The sequence below is a fragment of the Oncorhynchus kisutch genome, linkage group LG17 (genome assembly GCF_002021735.2).
Source record: "Oncorhynchus kisutch isolate 150728-3 linkage group LG17, Okis_V2, whole genome shotgun sequence".
Classification (NCBI taxonomy): domain Eukaryota; kingdom Metazoa; phylum Chordata; class Actinopteri; order Salmoniformes; family Salmonidae; genus Oncorhynchus; species Oncorhynchus kisutch.
In genome coordinates this window covers 73,388,016-73,412,990 of record NC_034190.2, presented here as the reverse complement: position 1 = coordinate 73,412,990, position 24,975 = coordinate 73,388,016, and the positions used below count along the sequence as shown (strand labels likewise).

General features: G+C 42.2%; 1 protein-coding gene across 1 annotated transcript; it reads right to left on the bottom strand.

Moving 5' to 3' along the window:
- Window positions 1-2,719: 2,719 nt before the first annotated feature.
- LOC109908277 (junctophilin-2-like) lies at window positions 2,720-24,751 on the bottom strand. The gene is made up of 6 exons (XM_020506880.2): window positions 23,828-24,751; window positions 20,460-21,294; window positions 9,610-9,728; window positions 6,645-7,564; window positions 5,544-5,640; window positions 2,720-3,836 (listed from the first exon to the last, which is right to left on the bottom strand). Exons 1-5 carry the CDS (start codon window positions 24,204-24,206, stop codon window positions 5,560-5,562), a joined length of 2,334 nt encoding a protein of 777 aa, XP_020362469.1. The 5' UTR covers window positions 24,207-24,751; the 3' UTR covers window positions 2,720-3,836; window positions 5,544-5,559.
- Window positions 24,752-24,975: the final 224 nt, after the last annotated feature.

Genomic DNA, 24,975 nt, shown 5'->3' with positions numbered 1-24,975 from the left:
TGTGGCACTGTCCATTGGACTCTGGAGCAGTTGAAACGCATTCTCTGGAGTGATGAATTACGCTTCACCATCTGGCAGTCCAGCGAGCGAATCTGGGTTTGGTGGAAGCCAGGAGAATGCTACCTTCCTCAATGCATAGTGCCAACTGTAAAGTTTGGTGGAGGAGGAATAATGGTATGGGGCTGTTTTTCATGGTTCGGTCTAGGCCCCTTAGTTCCAATGAAGGAAAATCTTAACTCTACATACAATGACACGCTAGATGATTCTGTGCTTCCAACGTTGGGGAAGGCCTTTTCCTGTCTCAGCATGTCAATGCCCCAGTCAATGCCCCAGTGCACAAAGTGAGTTCCATACAAAAATGTTTTGTCAAGATCGGTGGTGTGGAAGAACTTGACTGGCCTGCACAGAGGCCTGACCTCAAACCCATTGAACACCTTCGGGATGAATTGTAACGCCAACTCCGAGCCAGGCCTAATCGCCCAACATCAGTGCCTGACCTCACTAATGCTTTTGTTGCTGAATGGAAGCAAGTCCCAATAGAAATGTTCCAACATCTAGTGGAATGCCTTCCCAGAAGAGTGGAGGCTGTCATAGCAGCAAAGGGGGGACCAACTCCATACAAATGACCATGATTTTGAAAATATATGTTCGACGAGCAGGTCTCCACATGTTTTTGGTAATCTAGTGTACTGTATTTGTATGTTTAGTGTTAGAGAAAATGTGCAACTTTCTATCGGTCTCTCTTGATCAAAACATCTGCACTCATCACAGTGAACGTCTCACAGAGCTCTAGCTTTGCTTCCTGAACTTGTTAATATTTCTTCTCATATTAGTATTTGTCTATGACAAAGAGAAAGTGTTTTTTTCTTTAAAATACATGAATGATTTTAGATGAATGGCTATAAATCGATCTCTGAATATGCTACAGTGATGAAACCACTCTCCTGGTGCGCTATGATGTAAGGATTGCAGGCATGTGCTTTGTCAGTTGTTTTGACATAATGTTCAGCCAGGATTTGATGGACAGTTCGGGAGAGCGCATTAAAGATTCAAGTGGTTTCAGATTTCACATCCTTCGTCACACACACTCAGAAAATATAATATGGTGTCCGTGGGAACCAGGGCTATCACTCAATGCAATCCATTTCAATCTATGGTGTCCACAGATTGATTTATAAGTGAAAATGGCGGTCGAAACCGGTACCAGAACAACGCAGGTCCCCTAAACAGGGGACATTATATCTAAGAGCTTTTTAAATAAATACATGTTGGCTGCAGGGTCAAACTAAAGTCACTTCTGATTGTGGGCCTCTTTAGTGTATTATTGTAATGAAAATATGTTACAGAAACATTTGATGTTTTACAAAATAATGCCATGGAGAGTAAGGAAACTGGTAGGGAGTCTTATGTAGTTATGACCATGATATAAGTTCATGGTCCATAGCGGGGAGTTGAAACAGTAAGGAAATAGATCTGAGTCCTCTTTTACATTACCAGGAAACTGGCAAGAGTACCTTATCTCAAATATCTTTTTCAACTTATTTATCAATCATCTTTTGAGGCGAAGACAATCTTTTGGGACAATAGGGAAACTAAAGCTAGGAATAATGATTTAGACACAATCTCTAATGATTTAGACACAATGCACAATCTCAGAGTGCTCTCAATTAAAATACGCTACATTCCTCTCTCCCCCAAACATGAGGTATAATCTCATTGACTCTACAACAACAACAAAAATATATATGTGGGATTGGATATTACTCAAAAATGCAACAACACAATACTTTCGTAGATTAAAATATGTGTACTTCAAAAAGGTACAAAAACACACACACAAACAAACAGTGCCCAGATGCTTACAAAAGTTGGGAGGAAAATCTGCTTAATTGATTTTGAAGCGCAAGCTGTTTGTTCTGAATGAAATGCATTTTAAATAGTGTGACCTACTCAAACATACAGACCAACAAAATCCCTAAACAACTGCTCACAATTACATTCTAACAAAGCAAACCCATTTGTTCAAATAATTACCCTCTCAAAATCTTCACAAAGTGTTCCCCAATTGTTTAGACAGAATTGACCCCCCACCCGCCCACGTCTGTCACTGTGACTCCATTGAGTCATGCTTTTATTGACGTCAAACCATAAAATAGGGTGCTTTACCTTACTTTTGATCAGACAAACAGAAAACAGTTTACATACATTAGACATTACACCAGAAATGCAATACCACACACACTGGTTAAAGTCCTAAAATGTATCCTCTATTCTGTGTCATTTGAAAACCTCTTGCTGAATTATACAACACCTTTTATTAGTGCAGTACCAGTCCCGTTACAGATATTGTTTTAAACACAAGTCCAGTGTGACTCACTCAAACATTTGCCTTGGAAAGCGAATATTTGATGTGAAAACATAACCGTACATGACATTGCACTGCTGTGGTGGGTTGTGTTGCCATTGTGGTTAAAAGAATCACTGATTCTCAGACATTGTCGAATCTATATTCTGTAGTTCATGTCTTACAGGAGCCCTGTGATGTCAAAGAGACTGTGAGATGTCTTTACTGATGTCTACTGAAGAAAGCTGAGAATATGGCAAAAAAGAAAACAGATAATCTAATGGTGGCATAATATATAAATTGCAACACTGAGTATTACACCCCCCCCCCCCCCCCCTCCCTCCTCCCTCCTCCCTCCTCCCTCCCCCCTCCCCCAAACTCGGCCAAGGGGTGCAAGTTTCCATTTTATGCCCTAACACTATACAGCGGATTCAAATGAGGATTAGTTGATTATTTGAAACAGCTGTGTAGTGCTAGGACAAAAACCAAAACATGCACCCCTTGGGATCCAGAGGACAGTGTTTGGGAAAACCTGATCTACCAAACTAAATTTCAAGGAACAAATTAGTGATGGATATTCAGTTTATTTGAGATTTTCCACTATTTAATTTGTTTTATTTTTTAAATTGTACCTTTATTTTACTAGGCAAGTCAGTTAAGAACAAATTCTTATTTTCAATGACGGCCTTCGAACAGTGGGTTAACTGCCTGTTCAGGGGCAGAACGACAGATTTGTACCTTGTCAGCTCGGGGATTCGACCTTGCAACCTTTCAGTTACTAGTCCAACGCTCTAACCACTAGGCTACCCTGCCGCCCCAAAAGACTACATTTCTATAGGCAAGCTATCAGTTAAATGAATATCTAATTACAAAACTAATTATTTAATGACACTTAGGCTACGTTTAGACAGACCGCCCAAATCTGATATTTTTTTTAACTAATTGCTCTCTTGACCAATCAGATCATCTCCAAAAAAACAAAATCTGATGTGAAAAGATCTGATTTGATTGGTCAAAAGACCAGCTAGAGGAAAAAATATCAGAATTGGGCTAACTGTGTGAACACAACCTCACCTGTCCAGTCAACAACCACTCTAATCTGTCGGTGTTAAACCGTTGAGCGTAGACTTAACTTGTGTATAACATGCAACAACATCTCCAGTGTAGATACTGAAACTCACCAGTGGATCCACCCTTTACAAGCACTGTGTCCATTCAGACCCTCTTCCTGACATTCAGATTCATTGATGTCCTTCAGTCTTGATTCATAAGGATTCATAAATCCTTCAATTCGGCTCCAGATATTCCAAGACTCTGAAAATTAGTTTGGCCTTAAAGAGCTTCAACACAGTCACAAGAGGCTGTGTGTGGAGAAGCTGTTGTCAGTTTCCTTCCATATAAGGCTTGAATTTCTTGGTAGTCTCTTTGTTCTGGATGATCCTTGCTTAAAAATGTGGGCAATCTTACCTCAACACCAATGCAAGCTGGTCACCTGTGGGAAAAAGTTCAAGCAGACAAAACAAATATGAAGACAAGTTAATATGTCTCATCATAATTATCACCTTGAAGTACCTCAGAGTCAAAACAGTAACTTTTGGTGTAATCAGATCAAACAGACATTTCCTTACATGTTGCAAGGGTAAGAAGTTGAGCGCCATTGTGTTTCGACTGCTTGAAACAAAAGCAACATGGGGCCTTTCAGTGTATATAGTGCGGCAAAAAAGTATTTAGTCAGCCACCGATTGTGCAAGTTCTCCCACTTAAAAAGATGAGAGAGGCCTGTAATTTTCATCATAGGTACACTTCAACTATGACAGACAAAATGAGAAAAAAAATCCAGAAAATCACATTGTAGGACTTTTAATGAATGTATTTGCAAATTATGGTGGAAAATAAGTATTTGGTCAATAACAAAAGTTTATCTCAATACTTTGTTATATACCCTTTGTTGGCAATGACAGAGGTCAAACGTTTTCTGTTAGTCTTCACAAGGTTTTCACACACTGTTGCTGGTATTTTGGCCCATTCCTCCATGCAGATCTCCTCTACAGAAAATCCAAAGATTTTCTATGGGGTTGAGATCTGGAGACTGGCTAGGCCACTCCAGGACCTTGAAATGCTTCTTACGAAGCCACTCCTTCATTGCCCGGGCAGTGTGTTTGGGATCATTGTCATGCTGAAAGACCCAGCCGTGTTTCATCTTCAATGCCCTTGCTGATAGAAGGAGGTTCTCACTCAAAATCTCACGATACATGGCCCCATTCATTCTTTCCTTTACACGGATCAGTCGTCCTGGTCCCTTTGCAGAAAAACAGCCCCAAAGCATGATGTTTCCACCCCCATGCTTCACAGTAGGTATGGTGTTCTTTGGATGCAACTCAGCATTCTTTGTCCTCCAAACACGACGAGTTGAGTTTTTACCAAAAAGTAATATTTTGGTTTCATCTGACCATATGACATTCTCCCAATCTTCTTCTGGATCATTCAAATGCTCTCTAGCAAACTTCAGACGGGCCTGGACATGTACTGGCTTAAGCAGGGGGACACGTTTGGCACTGCAGTATTTGAGTCCCTGGCGGCGTAGTGTGTTACTGATGGTAGGCTTTGTTACTTTGGTCCCAGCTCTCTGCAGGTCATTCACTAGGTCCCCCCGTGTGGTTCTGGGATTTTTGCTCACCGTTCTTATGATCATTTTGACCCCACGGGGTGAGATCTTGCATGGAGCCCCAGATCGAGGGAGATTATCAGTGGTCTTGTATGTCTTCCATTTCCTAATAATTGCTCCCACAGTTGAATTCTTCAAACCAAGCTGCTTACCTATTGCAGATTCAGTCTTCCCATTCTGGTGCAGGTCTACAATTTTGTTTCTAGTGTCCTTTGACAGCTCTTTGGTTTTGGCCATAGTGGAGTTTGGAGTGTGACTGTTTGAGGTTGTGGACAGGTGTCTTTTATACTGATAACAAGTTCAAACAGGTGCTATTAATACAGGTAACGAGTGGAGGACAAAGGAGCCTCTTAAAGAAGAAGGATTTTTCCCCCTCATTTTGTCTGTCATAGTTGAAGTGTACCTATGATGAAAATTACAGGCCTCTCTCATCTTTTTAAGTGGGAGAACTTGCACAATTGGTGGCTGACTAAATACTTTTTCCCCCACTGTATCTGTAACTGGCAGGACAGTCCTAAGAGCTGTGTTAGTTACCTGGGTCGACAGAGTTTCATGACAGGATGTGTACGAAGAGAATGGCCAGGCCAATGTTGAGCAGAATCACCATGGTTATCACGATGGTGTTCGGACCCTGAAAGAGAGAGAGTAGATTTATTTAATCTTTTATTTAACCTTTATTTATACAGGTTTATCATGTTGTGATAAATTCTGCAAGACAGACCTGTTCAAGATAGTAGCAGTCAAGAAAGCAGGAGAGAACAATGATTGTTAGAACAATGAATATACCGGTAAGGTACTTTAAACCTCCTATAGATCTATAAAACATCAGCAATATGAATGGGATGAACATAAAATCTCAATGATCCTTATGGTAACATTTTACAATGAAGCTGCATCTATTCCTGTGTAGCAATTCTGTAATGACTCTAGTAACAACATTTAGCCTGGGCTATTGGAAAACCTCCCCTAGAATACATGCCTTATAGGGCAGACTGCTTAGGGCTCACGTACCAGTCAAACCCCTAGTCTGCACGGCATCTAAAATCGAAGTAATAATTCCGAACAAACAACTGTTGCTTCTGTAAACACCTATGTAACAGTCACCTATGTTTATTTACATATTTTCATTGATGGGAATTGGTCATCTGGATGACAAAATAGGAATTTTCTTAGCTACTTAGAGCTACTGATGGTAGCTGTTGGTTGCTGGAGAAAAATGTTTGTCATGTAATCTGTTCATAATTTCCCTTGTACGCTCCCAACCAGTAATGGGAGAATTGTATTGATTGTGTTCGTCAAAAAGTAAATGCCGTTGAGAATATGTACAAACATAACTAGAGGGGTTATTATTAACATAACAGAGTAGAGGAGGAGGGGAGGTTACTGAGATAGGGAGTCTGATTAGTCTGGTTTAAAAGACCAGCACCAATGGCAGTAAACAGTCTCCAGAGTAACATAATGTTACAAATTTGCACTTAGAGGAGAGAGAGGACCTACTGTATGCTATGCGTCTACTTTTAGAACTCAGGTCATGGGAGAATGTACTACAGAACATGTAAGAAGAGTCTTCATTTGACTGAATTTGTTCTCAACACTGTTCATTACATGAGATATTAATTGCTTGAATTGCCTTACCTGCTCATATTCATCTAGCTCTGTAACGTCACTTGTACCTGGGCTCTTTACCATGTTCTTCATCAGCTTGGCCTCCGCTTTGGGTTCAACCTTAGGTGCTTGTTTGAGTGCAGGTGTGGCAGGTTTTGAAGCCGGACTGGCCTCTCGTTTTGGCGATGGCTTGGGTGACGGCGATGGCTTGGGTGACACTTTATCAACAGACTGAGCGCTGGACCCTGGTTTGCTCTCAGATACAGCGGACACTGGTCGTTCATTGACCGATTCTGTTCTTTGTGTGGGCTCTGCCTCATTCAGCTCGGGGGTGACGTCAGCTTTGGAAGACTCTTTGGAGGCGGGATGAGGGGGTGGGACTTCTTCTTCTGAGTAGGTGACACTGGTCCTTACCAAGGGAGTAGCGTTGGACAATTTAGCCTCAGAGGCCGTCTTCTCCAGGGGCTTGATCTCCAGGTCAGAGCCCTGCTCTATCTTGTTGCTCAGGCGGCTGGAGGCGCGGGAGTTCCCCTGGCTGCTAAGGATGGGGGCAGAAGTGGGGCACTCTTCAGGGGGAGCAGTGGCAGGGGCGGAAGTGGTGGTGGCCACATTGGATGAGGGGGTGGTGGGTCGGCTGTTGGTTCTGCTGTTGGGACGGCTGCTCCCCCGACTTCCACCACCTTTGTCCCCGTTCCAGCCAGCAGGGCCGAGTAGATGGGAGTCCTCTTTGCTGATGCTGCCCTGTTTGGAGTGCCTGGATGCTGGAGGGGTGATGGCCGGGCTGGGGGAGGGTGTGCAGGCTGGAGTGGAGCCAGGCCTGTCGTGCAGCATTGGGCTTTCAGCAGGTGTCAGTGGCTGCTCTGCTAACAGTTGCTCATGCATTCTAGGGTCTGTGTGCTCATTGGCCTCTGAGATCTCCTGTAATGCTCTCTTTTTCATGTACTCTGGGCCTGTGGAACAACATGAATAAATGTTATGTTTGATGAGATTCTAATCTCAACAACAAGCTAACACCCTGACTAGACTGGCCATGTTGTGTGCATGCGAGCGTTGCAAAATAAATGTACACATACATGTTATTCAATCAAATGATCAAAACTGCTCACGGGCGTTTGCGTAGCCAGGAGCAAAAATAGAACTTGGTTCTATTTGAGACCCTTGATGCAAGTCCTGCCTCTTCCATCTACTTATTGGTTTTCACGAGCATACTAACCCACGTTGGTGATTGAAAGATAAACGAGGAGAGATTAATTAAAGAAAAACAAACTAAATTTCCTCTTTTATCTGTGGATTGTCAGAGTAGAGAACACAAGATTTTGTAGGACTCAAAATGGGTCAAAATTTTCCAAAGACTCAGAAAGAAAGGACCATATACATTTCAGTTAAAATAACAAACCAAATCTCACAGGACAAATTAGCTAGCAACAGCAAGCTAGCTAAACATCCATGAATGTTTCATGTGTGTTCCGACCTGTCCCCAAATTAATATAGATGGTTCACAGTTGTTTTTGGTATTTTAACCTTCGTGCCATGAAAGCGTCTGGTGGGGACAGACAAAATCAACATGCGCATGATGGCGCACGCGCTGTGCCGGTTTGGCCAATATGTAAGACTAGATCAGACTAGATAAAGATCAGACTAATTTGTTTAGCTAAGAAGTGGAGACAGTGAAGGATGGATTTTCCGGGGTATCACCAAGGTCTCTATTTGAGGGGTATCACCGAGGTCTCTATTTGAGGGGTATCTATTTGAGGGGTATCACCAAGGTCTCTATTTGAGGGGTATCACAAGGTCTCTATTTGTATTTGGAGCCACTCTCTCTGCTTGTAACACAGTCCAGTTCCAGTCACACCAGGAACGTCTTGCTAGAAAACCTCATGTGGGGGCTACAGCTGAACTGAGAAAACAGAGCAACTGCTGATCCCATTAAAGATCCCATTAAGATTGATTATTCATAGTTCTCATTTTCACAGTCTGATAAAAAAACATGGTACTTTAGGCTGTAAATATTACAGAGTGGACCTAATCTTAACAGCTGAATTGCAATATGCCAATCCAAACAAGTTGAGTCTGTAATATAGGCCTAATGAAATATGAACTGCGAGCTGGTTCTTGATGTACAACCTATAACATAATTCTGCATGGTAGGATTTGAAATACTGATTTGTCAGAGCCTTCTATTTACAGGCTCTGATGTAAACACTTACTATCTGACGTAAAGGGCAGACAAGCAAACACGGACCCAGACAAATAGACTAATAGATGGAGTGAGAAAAGATCGATCACATACTGTTGTTTAGCTAACAATTTTTCATTCAAGAAGATCCAAGACAATTCTTGCAGGTAGAATCTAGGAAATATTATATCCTCTAGTTTCTCCCTGTCAGCTGTGTGTTAGTGATAGTTGATAGTGGAATTCACAGTGGGCTATGCCCATTTGTACCATAAGACCCAGACATTTAGGGCAGGCACTCAACAGTCAGTGACAACTTGTTATCAGTGTCTTTTTAGATCTGCAAAGCACTCCACGGTGTCCTGGGTGGGTAGTGAGTGACTGAGAGGAGAAAGAAATGCAGGGGCACATTGTGTGGCCCTGGGCCACTGACAGACCTGTAAGGAAACTGATATGGTCCCTCTACCCAAGTAAGACACTTCTTTTTTTAGACCTTCAAAGGTGACTACCCTTGCGGAGAGCCTACCTCAGCCAAGCAAAGAACAGAAACAGCAGCAAGACAGATCTTTCTATCGGTCTGTACAGCAAGATGCTAGATACCTTGAACAGGACTTTACTTTGCTTTTAAATTCTTGTAATATCGTTCAATTCACTTTTAAATACTGTTCTTGAAAGTATTGCATTACTGTTCTTCCAGGTCTTGTACAGCACGTGGCTATTGGAAGGTATGTGAGAAAGCCTGGATATCCAGGTTCTTGGGTATTGTATCTCTTGTCAGTATCATGCCCTGGATCATACAGTTGAGAAGTCCACTTCACATACCTGGCTGATAGAAGGAAGGGGACAGTTCCCTGGCCACCACCCTGGCGACGCTGGACTCGTGGTTGGAGGCCTGGGAAGCCTGATCGGCAGCATCTGACTTGGCCTTAGCATGGGTCGTCCTGCAGGGAAACAGACAAAGCCTAATTTACTCAATATCCACAAACCCAACCTAACAATGACTTACTTGACTTATTCCTTATTCTCCTGATATACTATATACAGTGCATTCGGAAAGTATTCAGACCCCTGGACTTTTTCCACATTTTGTTACACTACAGACTTATTCTAAAATGGATTAAATACATGTTTTCCCTCATCAAACTACACACAATTGTTGTATTTTTATTTATGTAAGCTTGATTTAACTAGGCAAGTCAGTTAAGAACAAATTAGTATTTACAATGACGGCCTACACCAGCCATCCCTACGGTGAAGCATGGTGGTGCAGCATCATGCTGTGGGGATGTTTTTCAGCAGCAGAGATTGGGAGACTAGTTATGATCGAGGCAAAGATGAATGGAGCAAAGTACAGAGATCCATGATGAAAACCTGCTCCAGAGCGCTCAGGACCTCAGACTGGGGTGAAGGTTAACCTTCCAACAGGACAACGACCCAAAAGCACACAGCCAAGACAATGCAGGAGTGTCTCTGAATGGCCTTGACTGGCCCAGCCAGAGCCCAGACTTGAACCCAATCAATATTTCTGGAGAGACCTGAAAATAGCTGTGCAGCGATGCTCCCCATCCAACCTGACAGAGCTTGAGAGTATCTGCAAAGAAGAATGGGGAAAACTCCCCCAAATAAAGGTGTGCCAAGCTTGTGGCGTCATACCCAAGAAAACTCGAGCCTGTAATCACTGCCAAAGGTACTTCAACAAAGTACTGAGTTAAGGTTCTGAATACTTCTGTAAATGTGATATTTAAATGTTTTATTTGTAATACATTTTCACAATTTCTAAAAAACATTTTTTTCTTTGTAATTGTGGGGTATTGTGTGTAGATTGATGAGATTTAAAAAACAAAACAATTTTAGAATAAGGCTGTAACGTAACAAAATGTGGGGTCTGAATACCTTCTGAATGCACTGTATATATACTTTTCTTTTTACATCACATAAATGTTTGGGGTGAAAAAAACATGTTACAAAGAAAAATACATTGAACAAATATTTGTATTTACTTTTTATCATATGTGCACTGTATTGGCCATTAGGACTCAGTTGATGGTAATTATGAAACATTTAGTCTCACAGTAAATGGGACAGTGGGTATAAAGTATCGTTAGAGCATCCTGATTTACACGACATGTATTAACAAGCTTTTATTTATTTCATGTGAAAACTCACCAAACTATTCCTGAGATATTTACCCATTAGAAACAATTTTACTCACAAAATGGATAATTATACACGGTGACACCCCCGCACGTGAAATATCTTTGAAAAGCCCAGAATATCCTCTCTAAAGGTACACAGTGGCATGTATGGCTTTAGACCTACGGACCAAAAACGAATGTCCCCTAGACAGGACAAAAATGTATTGCTGGGTCTCAAGAGGTTATAGCTCCTAGCGGAGCAAAGGACCACAAAAGTGCATGTTTAGTGAACCCTGTCTGTTAAACTTTACAATGGCTAAATCTGTAGCTACTTACGTCATCGTGATCAAATATTAAAATGTTCAAATAAACAGATCTGACCTAAAAGCTGAAATATTGTGAATCAGATTCTGATCATTGATCATGACAATTGTCTGTGAAAATAATTGGGAAATTCTGCTACCCTTTCACTAGGTTTTAGGTGATCACTGTTGCCACTGCAAACCCAAGCACCCCATAGACATCATTCCCCTACTATTTATTTGGAAAGATACTTTGGCTGGACTATAAAAAGCAAAGAGAACATCCCCAACACTTAAGAGTCTGTTCCCATGCCTTATAGCCAGCTAGCCCTTTAGTCCAAGAGATTTATACTGGTACGAACTAAAAACTCAGGGGTTGTGCTGTAAGAAACAAACGTTACTGTAACAATCCAAAACCAGACTCAGATGGACCAAAATACTACAGAGATTATTGTTTACAATATTTCATCTTTAAAAAAATATTTGATAGGGCTGTTGTGTGGATTTGAGTTGGTTGCAAGGTTTATTATTAGTATTAGCTGGAGAGGGTGTCCTATTCTGCCATTGGAGAACTGGAACAGAAATAAATGACTCTTTAACACCTCAACCCTGACAACGAGATACTGCCAGGGGGCGTTATCCTGTATGTTATATTCACAGAAGTATTAGTTTATCATGTGAATTTATTAATTATGTTATTTCTTAATTTGAATACTATATAAGAGGCAAATGCAATAAATGAACATTCCCAGTCTGCTGGTACTCCATTAAAAAAGTTGACCTATTTGCTGTGTACTAATTGAAAAATAAATCAAATGCATATACAGTATATCGTGTCTGCACAATGTGTCTGTGGCATAATGGCTACATCATATTGCATTAAATAAATGTATATCAAATGTTGGACCTTGACAGCACTTCAAGATGTATACTGTATTGTATAATCTACAGAGACTCCTCCTCCTGCCCAACACTTTCTCTTCTATTTTTCTGGTTACCTCACAGGGTTTTAATAAACCCTAGTGTAGTAGTGAGTGTGTTATTATAAACCCTAGTGAAGGAGTGAGTGTGTTATTATAAACCCTAGTGAAGGAGTGAGTGTGTTATTATAAACCCTAGTGAAGGAGTGAGTATGTTATTATAAACCCTAGTGAAGGAGTGAGTGTGTTATTATAAACCCTAGTGAAGGAGTGAGTATGTTATTATAAACCCTAGTGAAGGAGTGAGTATGTTATTATAAACCCTAGTGAAGGAGTGAGTGTGTTATTATAAACCCTAGTGAAGGAGTGAGTGTGTTATTATAGTGAAGGAGTGAGTGTGTTATTATAAACTCTAGTGTAGGAGTGAGTGTGTTATTATAAACCCTACTGAATTAGTGAGTGTGTTATTATTAACCCTAGTGAAGGAGTGAGTGTGTTATTATAGTGAAGGAGTGAGTGTGTTATTATAAACCCTAGTGAAGGAGTGAGTGTGTTATTATAAACCCTAGTGAAGGAGTGAGTGTGTTATTATAAACCCTAGTGAAGGAGTGAATGTGTTATTATAAACCCTAGTGAAGGAGTGAGTGTGTTATTATAAACCCTAGTGAAGGAGTGAGTGTGTTCGGGCTTCAATGCTACTGATATCTACCCCAGGCCCAGGCTAGGGCTGAGTCTTACTGATTGTGATGACTCCGTGAATACTTGACATACTGTAACGTTACACTGGGGCTTTAAATAGATCCATCCACTTGAAGACTTTGAGGGGTAGGCAGCACCATAGAGATCCAACCTGGACTCAGGGGTAGATGTAACATAGTAAATGTAAATCCAGGACACTACAATTAGTCTGATATTTCACTTTTCATTTGGTATGTATTAATTTGTGGCTGTCCATCATCCATTTCATTTGAAATGTTTAATACAAATTACAATTTGTATCATACTGTATGTTATGAATTGCAATTAGTACAATATGTTACGATTTTGCAAAACGTATGATATTTTACGAATTCCAATTTCTTGTGGCTGATGTTAGCTAGGTGGCTAGATGGCTAGATGGCTTACGTTAGCTAGGTGGCTAACATTAGCAAGGCTAGGAGTTAGGGTCAGGGGTCAAGTTATAGTGAAGGTTACAGTTAATATTAGGGTTAGGTTAAAGGGGAAGGATTAGCTAACATGCTAAGTAGTTGCAAAGTAGCTAAAATTTAGTAAGTAGTTGCAAAGTAGCTAAAATTCTAAAGTTGTCCGTGATGAGATTCAAACACGCAACCTTTGGGTTGATAGACATTTGCGCTATACCCTCACCCATCCACGCCAACCAACTACCCTTAACCATACCAAACACAACATACATATTTGAGTGTCCTGGATTGACTTTACTATGTTACATCTAGTCTATGAGACCAGGTTGAGAGATCATATTAAATTACTAGAGGGACAATGTCATAAACCCTCAAAGTTCCAGAATGGTCCAAAAATTCTAGTATTCTAATTCCTAATTATGTGGGAAGCACTTCCCCAACAGAATAATTAGGTTGAGGAGGCTGAGAATCCCTGTCTTCATATAGTACAGTAGATCAACAACTGTCTGCTCTTATGTCAACAATCCCTCTTTTAAGGGCTTCTTCACGGTTTCTTATACAGTAGTCTCAGACACACTGAGGTCTTGATAAAATGGCAAACAGAGAGACAGAGAGTCTGTTCGATTGAACAGCTGACAAGGCCATCTGCCGTTTACAAGTTTATGAACTAGGATATCTTAATATAAAACAAACTCTTGAACACTAAAACTCAAAATGATTACTTAAACAAATTCAATTCTTCTAGACTAGAATGGCAGTTATAGCAGTATAGTGTTATAACAGTATAGTGAGTGTAGTGGGACTTCAATGAACATACAGTATATACCTAAAATGTAAACAGTTGACAGATACGACAGGCTCCTTCAAGGAATGCATAACAAACATGATCTGGTGTGTAGTGTTTAGAGGTTCCTAAAATGGCCGTTCTGTTGGGTTGCCAGGCAGTGCTGTGCCTTTCCGTGGGAGGAGTGTCATGACAGATGGTGCTTCTTGACTACCTGCAGTACTCCTCACAGTCCTCTTAGATTGCTTGTAAAGTAAACCATCAGTGTAGGCCCTGATCCCAGATCTGTTTGTGTGAAGTGAACCGATGAGGAGAGGGCCACCAATGCTAGTATATTGCTTCTGAACTACTGATGGTAGCCTTGTTCCAGATCTGTTTGTGCTATTTAGCCAACTCCTATGGTTCGGTAATAACCATAGGAATTGTCAAGAAAGACAGCACAAACAGATTTGGGACCAGCCTACACTGGTGGTTTTACGTAGCCTGGTCACAGATCTGTTTGTGCTGTATAGCCAACTCCTATTGCACAACAATGACCATAGGAGTTGGCAAGACAGCACAAACAGATCTGTGCCCAGGCTATAGGATCATCAGTGCTCACTGCTCCTGAACCAAGGCAGCTCTACTCATTGGTTCACATCAAAAAGTTTGTTGAACAAAGTCTATGTGAAGCTGCAACCTAAATACCTATGCACTATTCTGAGGGCAAGAAGCCAGTGAATGCAAGACACTCAGTTGGTCGTCACAAACTTGAAATATTCCTCAGCACCCCCCCACCCCATCCTCAGACGATCCGCAGGTGAAGAAGCCGGATGTGGAGGTCCTGGGCTGGCGTGGACTGCGGTTGTGAGGCCTGTTGGGATATACTGCCAAATTCTCTGAAACAACGTTGGGGGCTGCTTATGGTAAAGAAATTAACATTCAATTCCCTGGCAAAAGCTCTGTTGGACATTCCTGCAGTCAGCGTGCCAATTGCACACTCCCTCAAAACTTGATACATCTGTGGCATTGTGATACATCTGTGACATCTGTGGCAAAACTGCACATCAGCTTCTTGGTATGCCACACCTGTCAGATGGATGGATTATTTTGGGAAACGAGATCACTAACAGGGATGTACACAAATTTGTGCACAACATTTGAGAGAAACAAGCTTTTTGTGTGTATGGAAAATTTCAGGTATCTTTTATTTCAGCTAATGAAACATGGGACCAACACTTCACATGTTGCGTTTACATTTTTGTTCAGTATATATTTTTAAACATTAACATAAAGCTAGCTTGACATTCATTTGAAAAATAATAGCTAATGTAATTTTCCTTAAAAAGCCTTCATTAGCCATGACTATCACTGGACATTACATTTAGGTCAGTCTGCTTTTCGTCATGCTACAGCTCAGACTTCACACGACAGTCACAGGAGATACTCTGTCATTGTGCCTGTCACTGGAGCTCTGCAGAGGAGTGGGGTCCTGAACTTGTGCCAGTGGGAGGGTTTTACAGTACTACTAGCAGTATGGATGTGCTACTTGACTGAGCAGTCAAGCAATACAGTATCTGTTTGTTGTTCTGGGTGAAAGGACACCAACATTAGACTTTCATTACCTCTTCTGATTTGAAACAATGTAAACATGAAAACTGCTGACAATGTAGTCAGGTAAAAGTTTGTCTCATTACTTTACAGTTTTCAGCATCACATTAATTCTGACAATAGACATTCAATGTACTCTAAATGGGTATTGAGGAAGTGTACGTACAGTACAACGGTTAGAATAGACAGTGTTATCCCAAACACTCATATTTACTAATCATATGATTGGCTGCATTGAGACAAAACCCACTGGGCACAAGCGTCATTTCAATTTCAAGTTTTGATTTACATTTGGTTGATTTGTCAACTAACTTGAATTTAACGTGAAATCAACATTAAATGTCACCATGTCATTAGATGAAGCTTAAAAGTGAAAAAAATAAAATAAAATGCCTTTACGTTGATTAATTTTTACAAAAACAATCAGTTTCCCACTTGATTCAATATCATCACGGTGAATTATTTGGATTAAATGACATAGAAACAATGTTGATTCAACAGGTTTTTGCCCAGTGGGAATGTACATGCCAAACTCTTACCTCCACTGCTCTAGTATCCATGATGTGTTGCCTGTCCACTAAGCTACTGACTGCTCTAGAATCCATGATGTGTTGCTAGGCTACTGACTGTCCTTGTATCCATGATGTGTCGCCTGTCCGCTAGGCTACTGACTGCCCTAGTATCCATGATGTGTTGCTAGGCTACTGACTGCTCTAGTATCCATGATTTGTAGCTAGGCTACTGACTGCCCTAGTATCCATGATGTGGTGCCTGTCCGCTAGGCTACTGACTGCCCTAGTATCCATGATGTGTTGCTAGGCTACTGACTGCCCCAGTATCCATGATGTGTTGCTAGGCTACTGACTGCCCCAGTATCCATGATGTGTTGCCTGTCTGCCAGGCTACTGACTGCCCCAGTATCCATGATGTGTTGCTAGGCTACTGACTGCCCTAGTATCCATGATGTGTTGCCGGTCCGCTAGGCTACTGACTGCCCTAGTATCCATGATGTGTTGCCTGTCCGCTAGGCTACTGACTGCCCTAGTATCCATGATGTGTTGCTAGGCTACTGACTGCCCCAGTATCCATGATGTGTTGCCTGTCCGCTAGGCTACTGACTGCCCCAGTATCCATGATGTGTTGCCTGTCCGCTAGGCTACTGACTGCCCCAGTATCCATGATGTGTTGCCTGTCCGCCAGGCTACTAACTGCTGTGGTGTCCATGTGTGTTACTTGCAGACCTGGGTTTAATTAAACACTATTTGAAATTGTTCAAATACTTTTATGGATTGCTTTACCTGCCTGCAATGTCAGATAGGTGAGGTTTGTATTGTGCCAGGCAAGCTCATTTAAGCCCAGCTACAGTACTTGAAATTATGTCAAATACTATTTAAACCCAGGTCTGGTTTCTTGTCTGCTAGATACCAGTCAGTAAGTTCTAAAACCTATTTGAGAGCCTTGTCACTGCATGGGGGACTGGTTAGCAAACTGTTCCAACAGACCACAATGTTGTCTTCAGGTTTAGTTGAGGATACTAACACCATAAACATAGTACATTTTTAGGTCTTAAGAAGAAAGCCTGTAGTCATTCAAGTAAGCAAGACTTGGTTGTTTAATTCATTGATGAGCTGTTTTACAGCAGTACTACTTCTACAGTAAACTATGATGTGACGTTACTAGTCTACCGTGTCAGACAGAGCGTAGACTATTTAGCAGAGAAAACATCCTTTGGCTGTGGCTTACTGTGACTGGGCAGGAAAGATGAAGGAAGACGGGAGAGCAACAGCAATCAGCTGTTGCCTGCATTCCCTTGTGATTGTGATACAGCAACAGTGTGTGCCTGCCCTTATTTAGCCAGCCAGTCAGGGCTCCAGTTTGTACTGAGTACTGACACTAGGCCTTTCTCTATCTGTGCGTCATTTACACCCAGACAGTCCCAGACAGCCGTGGCCTCTTCTTCCTTCAGATACTCTGAAGAGACTCAGCCCACATCAGACACACACACGTGCGCACACACAATACCAGGGACAACTCAAAATATTAACTGAAAGTCAGGGCAGGGAGGCACGGGGGCAGAGAGGGAGCATTAACTAACCTTACCTGCAGGCGGCTGAGTGTCTCAATAAACCAACCACGTCTCAGAGCATTTCTTATAAATCTGTACAATATGTTACGAATTGCAATTCGCACAATATGTTATGAATTTACAAACGTACAATTTGTTACACATTTGCAAAACGTATGATATGTTACGAATTCAAATTTGTTGTGACTAACATTAGCTAGGTGGCTAATGCTAACATTAGCTTGCTGGCTAACATTAGCTAGGCTAGGGCTTAGGGTTAAGGTTAGGGTTAATGTTAGGAGTTAGGTTAAAGGGTTGAGGTTAGGGGAAGGGTTAGCTAAAAGGGTTAAGGTTAGGATCAGGGTTAGCTAACATGCTAAGTAGTTGTAAAGTAGCTAAGAAGTAGTAAGTAGTTCAAAAGTTGCTAATGAGCTAAAGTACAAAAGTTGTCTGTGATGAGATTCGAACATGCAACCTTAGGGTTGCTAGCCATTCGCATTATACACCCCACCCATCCACCCCGACCAACCACACTCATTTTTGCCTTAAATAAACTGCTGTCTTATGTAACCATACCAAACGTAACATATCTTAGTAATTTGACTGTCCCAGATGTACATTTATTATGATACGTCTATACTATGAGACCAGGCTGAATAAATAGGTTGTATTTATAAACCCCTGACTAATCACAATGGCTGATGGTTGTTTGGCCCTGGCACCTTGGCTGTTGCCTGTGCAGTGGACAGGGAGCACTGCTGCTCTGCTGTCAGGGACATGGTTCACGTCATGCAAAAGGATACCATCCTGGCTAGCTGCCCTGCCCTGTCCTCCACCCCACAACAACAGAGCAGAAGGCTTCAATGGAAAACTCCTCTGGATATAGGGGTGATTCAATCACTTCCCAGTTCTATTTCTAGAATACAAGTGACAATCTTCTCATGACTGTTTCCAGAGTAGCAATATGATTAAGTAGAATATATATTATTTTGCATCACTATTGCATTACTGGCTGTTAGAGATTCTGGGTACCACTAAAATGAGCTGGATGTATGGGACAATCAGATTTGACCTCATCCATTGATGAAAAAGTCAAGAGACCAGACAGGTTATAACCACTGTGGTGTCCTTAATCCACTAAGTGTGTTTCCACAGTAAGTCCACAAAAGGCTTCTGGTTGTTTCAGATGTCTATTCATGGAGTCTTCGGGACTAGGCCTGTCTAGAAGATAATGTAGCTGAGCCTTAAAGCAATACAAAACACATTTGGCCCATAATTCTTGTAATACTGCTTGTCTCAGTGGCAAAATATTTAGATTTCCATCTGTCTAGGAGTCAGCACAGGATCTGCAGTTCATCAGCCTGAGTATATGTCTCAAATGGCAACCTATTCCCGGTGTAGTGCACTAATTTTGACCAGAGCACTATGGGCCCTGGTGAAAAGTATTGCACTATAAAGGCAATAGGGTGACATTTGGGATGTAAACCTACTGTTGTAAACACAGGGCTTATTTCAGGTGCTGCTGTGGCTTACAGTAGATCTAAAAGCTGCTGCCTTCTATGGTGAGGCACGAAAGAAACCTCTGTCATCTTGAAAGTCAGCGACTGGGTTTCTCTGTGTCGGTTGCATAAGCATGTATGGACAAATTAGGTCTAGCCGGCCTACAGTAAATAAAGAACAAAATCATATTCTGATATCAAAACTTAATTGTAAAGAGATGCCTCAGAGATTTCCTTCCCTATCAGTTTAAGCAAATAGGGGAGTCTCAACCAACACCCTCTCTCAAAAGTGTACTGTATCAATATAAATTGAAGTGCACTGCAGATAATGATTTCCAGCCACAATGCCTACTGTCACACACAAATGACAGAGGTAAGAGGGGTGTCACGTAATCAATCAGACTTTGGTGTAATGGTGACATGGGCCTTTCTCTAAAAAGTATGTTTGGTTCCCTGACATCCCCCTTACCTTGCCAGGGGGGCTGCACAATAAACTGAAACCATGGCATTGCTTCCGCTGTCGAACTTGACATTGATTTCTGTGTGACATGGCTGACTTTGCCCCATACACTGCAGGAAAAGAATGGCCTTCGTTGTTTGAGGCACTGTGCTGTCAACGAACAGCGGTGCTAATTTGTCAAGGAACAGCCTTCTACTACAACGGTTGACCCCTTGTATAGCACACAAGAGAAGCAGGAAAACTAGAAGAATGCAGAATGCAGAAGAATTTCAAATAAGACTAGATGAGACAGGGTGGCACACAGACATTGTCCTTTTCTCTTCAGTCTGTTACAAGCTGTATATAATGACTCCACACAGAAGAAGTCACTTCTTTCTCTCTGTGGCTCCTATTGTGACCACAGCCAGAGAAATCACAGGAGCAACACCTGCAACTGCTGAATCTGATCTAATTCAATGGCGTCTTTATTTGCTATCATCAACCTATTTTTTACCATTCAGTGCCATACAGTAGCCCTCCTGTCCATGTACTGTTATGCAGAGGTAGGCATCAGTGTCTAAAACATTGAACATTGACATTGAAGCAGAGCCTTGCTCTTGTGGGTGCATTTCTTGGGGAATTGCTAAAAGGAATAGTGGGAGGAGAGGCATAGGGTGAGTTGTTATAGAGAAGAAATGTGGTGTACTTGAAGGATTTAAAAAGTGTGACTGAAAATGTGTCTGATCATGATCACCTAGTCTATCCCAGTAAGGAATATGCATGGTCTTTTCCATACCTGGAGGCAGCGATCTCTGCTTTCTGTTTGGCGATGGCTGCCGCCCGCTGAGCTCCCTCCACACTGCGCTCCACTTTCTGCCTGATCTTGCTGCCCTTCAGTTGGATAACCCTCTTCTTCATGGCCTTCACCAGCATGTTGTTCATATACTTTCCTTCCTCCTTCCCTCCTTCCGCAAAGGTAGTGCATCCATAGCCGTGTCGCTGGTTGTCCAGCCATTCGCCTTCATACTTTAGCCCACTGGAACGTTCGCTTATTCCATAGCCTGAACGCTTGTCGTTCTTCCACTCACCCATGTAAACCTCTGTGGTGGTGGCATCGATGTCGGCCTCCACAGGGGGGAAATCCTCTGCCCCGGCTAGGCTCTCATCTCCTAGACTGATGGTGGAGTTGGCATCACTGGCCACATCGCTGGCCGCTGAACTCAACGCTGACTCGCTCCTCGCTCCCAGGAAGCTTAGCTTGCTCCTCACGCTGGATAAGGAAGTACGGGAGTCAGACTTCTTCAGTTTCCCCAGGAGAGACCCCCTTCGGAACAGGCCCTTCTTCTTGGGCTTGACGGCGTCTGGGTCCACCTGGAGCGTGAGGGCGAAGCCACCCCGGGAGGGTCCCAGCTGGGTGGGTGTGGTGACTCGGGCCTCCTGGCCGGCAGCGTTGGTGGCGATGATGACGGGGACGTCCTGCTGAAGCAGGGTGCCATTACTTTGCTCACTGCGGAGGGATGTGAGGGAAGTGCGGAGAGGGGAGCGAACCACCGCCGCCATGCCGTAAGGCACGCTCTGGCGTACTCCGTACCCGTGTCGCATGCCGCCAGTAAATTGGCCCTGAAATGTGCCTGGAAAGACAAGAGAGGGAATTGATAGATATGTTAACATCTGGAGAAATAGCCAATAAAAAATTAAGCTTTGTCGGCATCTGATTTGATTGAAAATGTTTTGGCTAGCTGTTTAACTCACACCAAATGATCACCCTTATATAGTTGCAAGCACTTCAACAGTGAGACAAGATGAGTGGTTTTGTTTTGAAAGTAAAATAAAGTAACCAGAACTTTTTCCTGCACTGTAAAGTGCATTGGCATAGTCAGCCTATACGGTTTGATACAGTAGGTATCATACACTGACCTAAAATATAAACACAACATGTAAAGTGTTTCATGAGCTGAAATAAAAGATTCCAGAAATGTTCCATATGCACAATTTTTTTTTCTTCAAATTTTGTGCACACATTTGTTTACATTCCAGTTAGTGAGCATTTATCTTATGCCAAGATAATTAACCCACCTGATAGATGTGGCATATCAAGAAGCTGATTAGACAGCATGACCATTACACAGGTGCACCTTGTGCTGGGGGCAATAAAAGCACACTCTAAAATGTGCAGTTTTGTCACAGAACACAATGCCACAGATGTCTCAAGTTTTGAGGGAGCATGCAATTGGCATGCTGACTGCAGGAATGCCCACCAGAGCTGTTGCCAGATAATTTAATGTTAATTTCTACCATAAGCCGCCTCCAACATTGTTTTAGAGAATTTGGCAGTACGTCCAAGTGGCCTCACAACCGCAGACGTTGTGTGGGCGAGCAGCTTGCTGATGTCAATGTTGTGAACAGACTGCCCCATGGTAGCGGTGGGGTTATAGTATGGGCAGGCATAAGCTACAGACAACGACCACAACTGCATTTTATCTATAGCAATTTAAATGCACAGAGATACCGTGACAAGATTCTGAGGCCCATTGTCGTGCCATTCATCCGCCACCATCACCTCGTGTTTTATCATGATAATGCATGGCCCCATGTCACAAGGATCTGTTCACAATTCCTGGAAGCTGAAAATGTCCCAGTTCTTCCATGGCCTGCAAACTCACCAGAAATGTCACACATTGAGCATGTTTGGGATGCTCTGGATCAACATGTACGACATCCTGTTCCAGTTCCCGCCAATATCCAATAACTTCGCACAGCCGTTGAAGAGGAGCGGGACAACATTACACAGGCCACAATCAACAGACTGATCCACTCTATGTAAGGTGGTCACATCAGATACTGACTGGTTTTCTGATCCACACACATACTTAAAAAAAAATAGATATCTGTGACCAACAAATCCATAGATTAGTGCCTAATGAATTTATTTCAATTGACTGATTTCCTTATATGAACTGTATCTCAGTAAAATCTTTGAAATTGTTGCATGTTGCGTTTATATTTTTGTTCAGGGTAGTTGGAAAGTCTGTAGTTCAACTAAAGTTATTAATGTAGCTCAAACTAATCATGGGTCTCTCATGCAAAATCAGACATGTGTCTGGATGCCATCGGCTGTAGCTATAGCTAGGCCGTCTGCTGGGCTATTATTACTTCCTGACACAATCAACCAATCAAAAGGGCCCAAAACTGATGAGTCAGCTACTGAGGGCACCAGGGGCTTTAAACAGACAGCACTGCCACCAATATCATTGGTGTGATCTCTCAGCAGGTTCAAGTGTAGTGCCAGTATGAGGACAATATAGCTTGGTCCGAGATCTCTACTGTATGTGTGTTTGTCAACTCCTCTGACTATTAGTTCATTCAACAGTAGAGCAATCAGTGTTTCTCCTCCTGTTTCTTTCATTTACTCCCACCGGTTCTTTGGGGCCCATACAATGTCTCAGAGTAGGAGTGCACTTTTTCCTTTTAGCTCATAATGAATACAATTGCATGGACAGTGGGGGACCTGATTCTAGATCCGCACTTTTACTCTAGGCCCACGACTTATTGTGTTTGTGTGTTTGCACGCGTGTTCGTTCGTGTGACAGCAATTGAAACAATAACTTCCACATAAAAACCCAGCTTAACATCCCACAACATAGCACACACTATGTATGGACACACACCGCTAATGCACCATCCACTGCCACTATCGTTTGGCAAGAGGCCCTTAGGAATGGGCAAGATCCCAATGGACCATCTGCAGCAACACTTGGGTTCCTCTCCTTGGTTCACTGCTGCAAGCTTGAGTCACTCATTCTCTCATAAAACACCCAAATGGAACATTAGTATTGTAGTGTAGTGTATAGCCCACTATGCTTTATTGATAATCACTCATATTCCTGCTATTATATTCTCAGCTGCACCTGGATATATCAGCAGAAACCAAAACTGCATACCTGTCCTATGTAATTAACTACCTCTACCCTTTACCTTCTTCAAATGTTAAATGTCAGGTATGACAGATGTCAATGAGGCTAATAGATGTGCTATTGTTATTACACAGTTATTACATATTACAAATGCAACATTCCCATGTTGTGTCTAGGAAGTACATGATGTGTCTAGGAAGTACTCCACCAGATTCAGGACAACATATAAATAAAGGAATAAAAAACATACCACCATCAGCATAGGTCTCTGTGCCATATCCATCTTGCAATCCGTTATTCCATGTTCCTTCATACTTTGCCCCACTACCAACACTCAGCCTCAAGCCATATCTCCCCTTGAAGCCATGAGTCCATTCTCCCTTGTAAACCCAATGTCCTTTCGTCTCAACTCCAAGACCATGGCGCTTCCCTTGCGACCAGAAGCCTTCATAGGCGTTTCCGCTTGGCCAGGTGTAGACTCCAACCACCTCAAACCCGTAATTCCAGGAGCCGGAGAACTCGCCCTGTCCTTTAGGTCCGGTGCAGATCCCATGCCCATGGGCTTTGCCACCTTCCCAACCACCACAATAAGCTCCACCATCATCAAATTCAAAACGACCTCCACTCATACCTTCCCTTCTGTGACTGCAGACAAAAAAATGTAGTTTTAAAGGCGGAGTCAAATCAATGACTTTTTGAAAATCTTGGTAAAGATCAAATATTTTCTGTCAGAATGGATCCGCCTTCACCTGTCATCAAAAACGATTTAAGAGATCCTTGGCACTGTGCTTAGAATATGTTCTTTGTATTGTTCTTAAATATTTTTTGGGTATTTTCCATGTAGCCTTGCACTCTATAGACACTTCAAATCAATTTGTTTCAGACGCGCATTTTAGTCTACTTAATTATCTCTTATTCTTGGATTATTTCAGTACTCTTCTTCTATTGATCGCTGTTCGATTTCAGATTCATGAACTTCATAAAGGCTCTGTGCTGACTGAGTAAGATTTGTTACGGTTGTTTTTCCTACTAATATGCGATTATTTAGTTGAACAGTTTTTGGATGTCTTCTTTTTCTGGTTGAGCCAGGGATCTTGCATGGCTTTCCAAGGTGGCCATAGAAAAGCCCCTTCCCCTGTCCCTGCCTCCCCTCACTGGCGCTGCTATCACCAAACAGTTGGTGCTATTGGAAATGTTTTAGCAGACCTAACAAGGCGACCAGATCCACACACACTGTTCCAAAAATACAACCCAATCCTTACGCTGCTGCAAGGAGTGATGCCAGATCACTTGCCACTTCGGGGTTGGGCGTGCATATGGTCTATCTACAGCCACATACTCTAATCTAGTGCATTTAAAATAGGCCCCAATCTTCTATTTAACGCTTCAACCAATTAT

Coding starts and splice junctions, on each gene's coding strand:
- LOC109908277 (XM_020506880.2), bottom strand. CDS start 24,206: ATGAGTGGAGGTCGTTTTGAATTTGATGATGGTGGAGCTTATTGTGGT. Junction 21,295..23,827: donor AGAGACCTATGCTGATGGTG/GTATGTTTTTTA, acceptor TTGTCTTTCCAG/GCACATTTCAGGGCCAATTT. Junction 7,565..9,609: donor CCCTTCCTTCTATCAGCCAG/GTATGTGAAGTG, acceptor GTTGTTCCACAG/GCCCAGAGTACATGAAAAAG.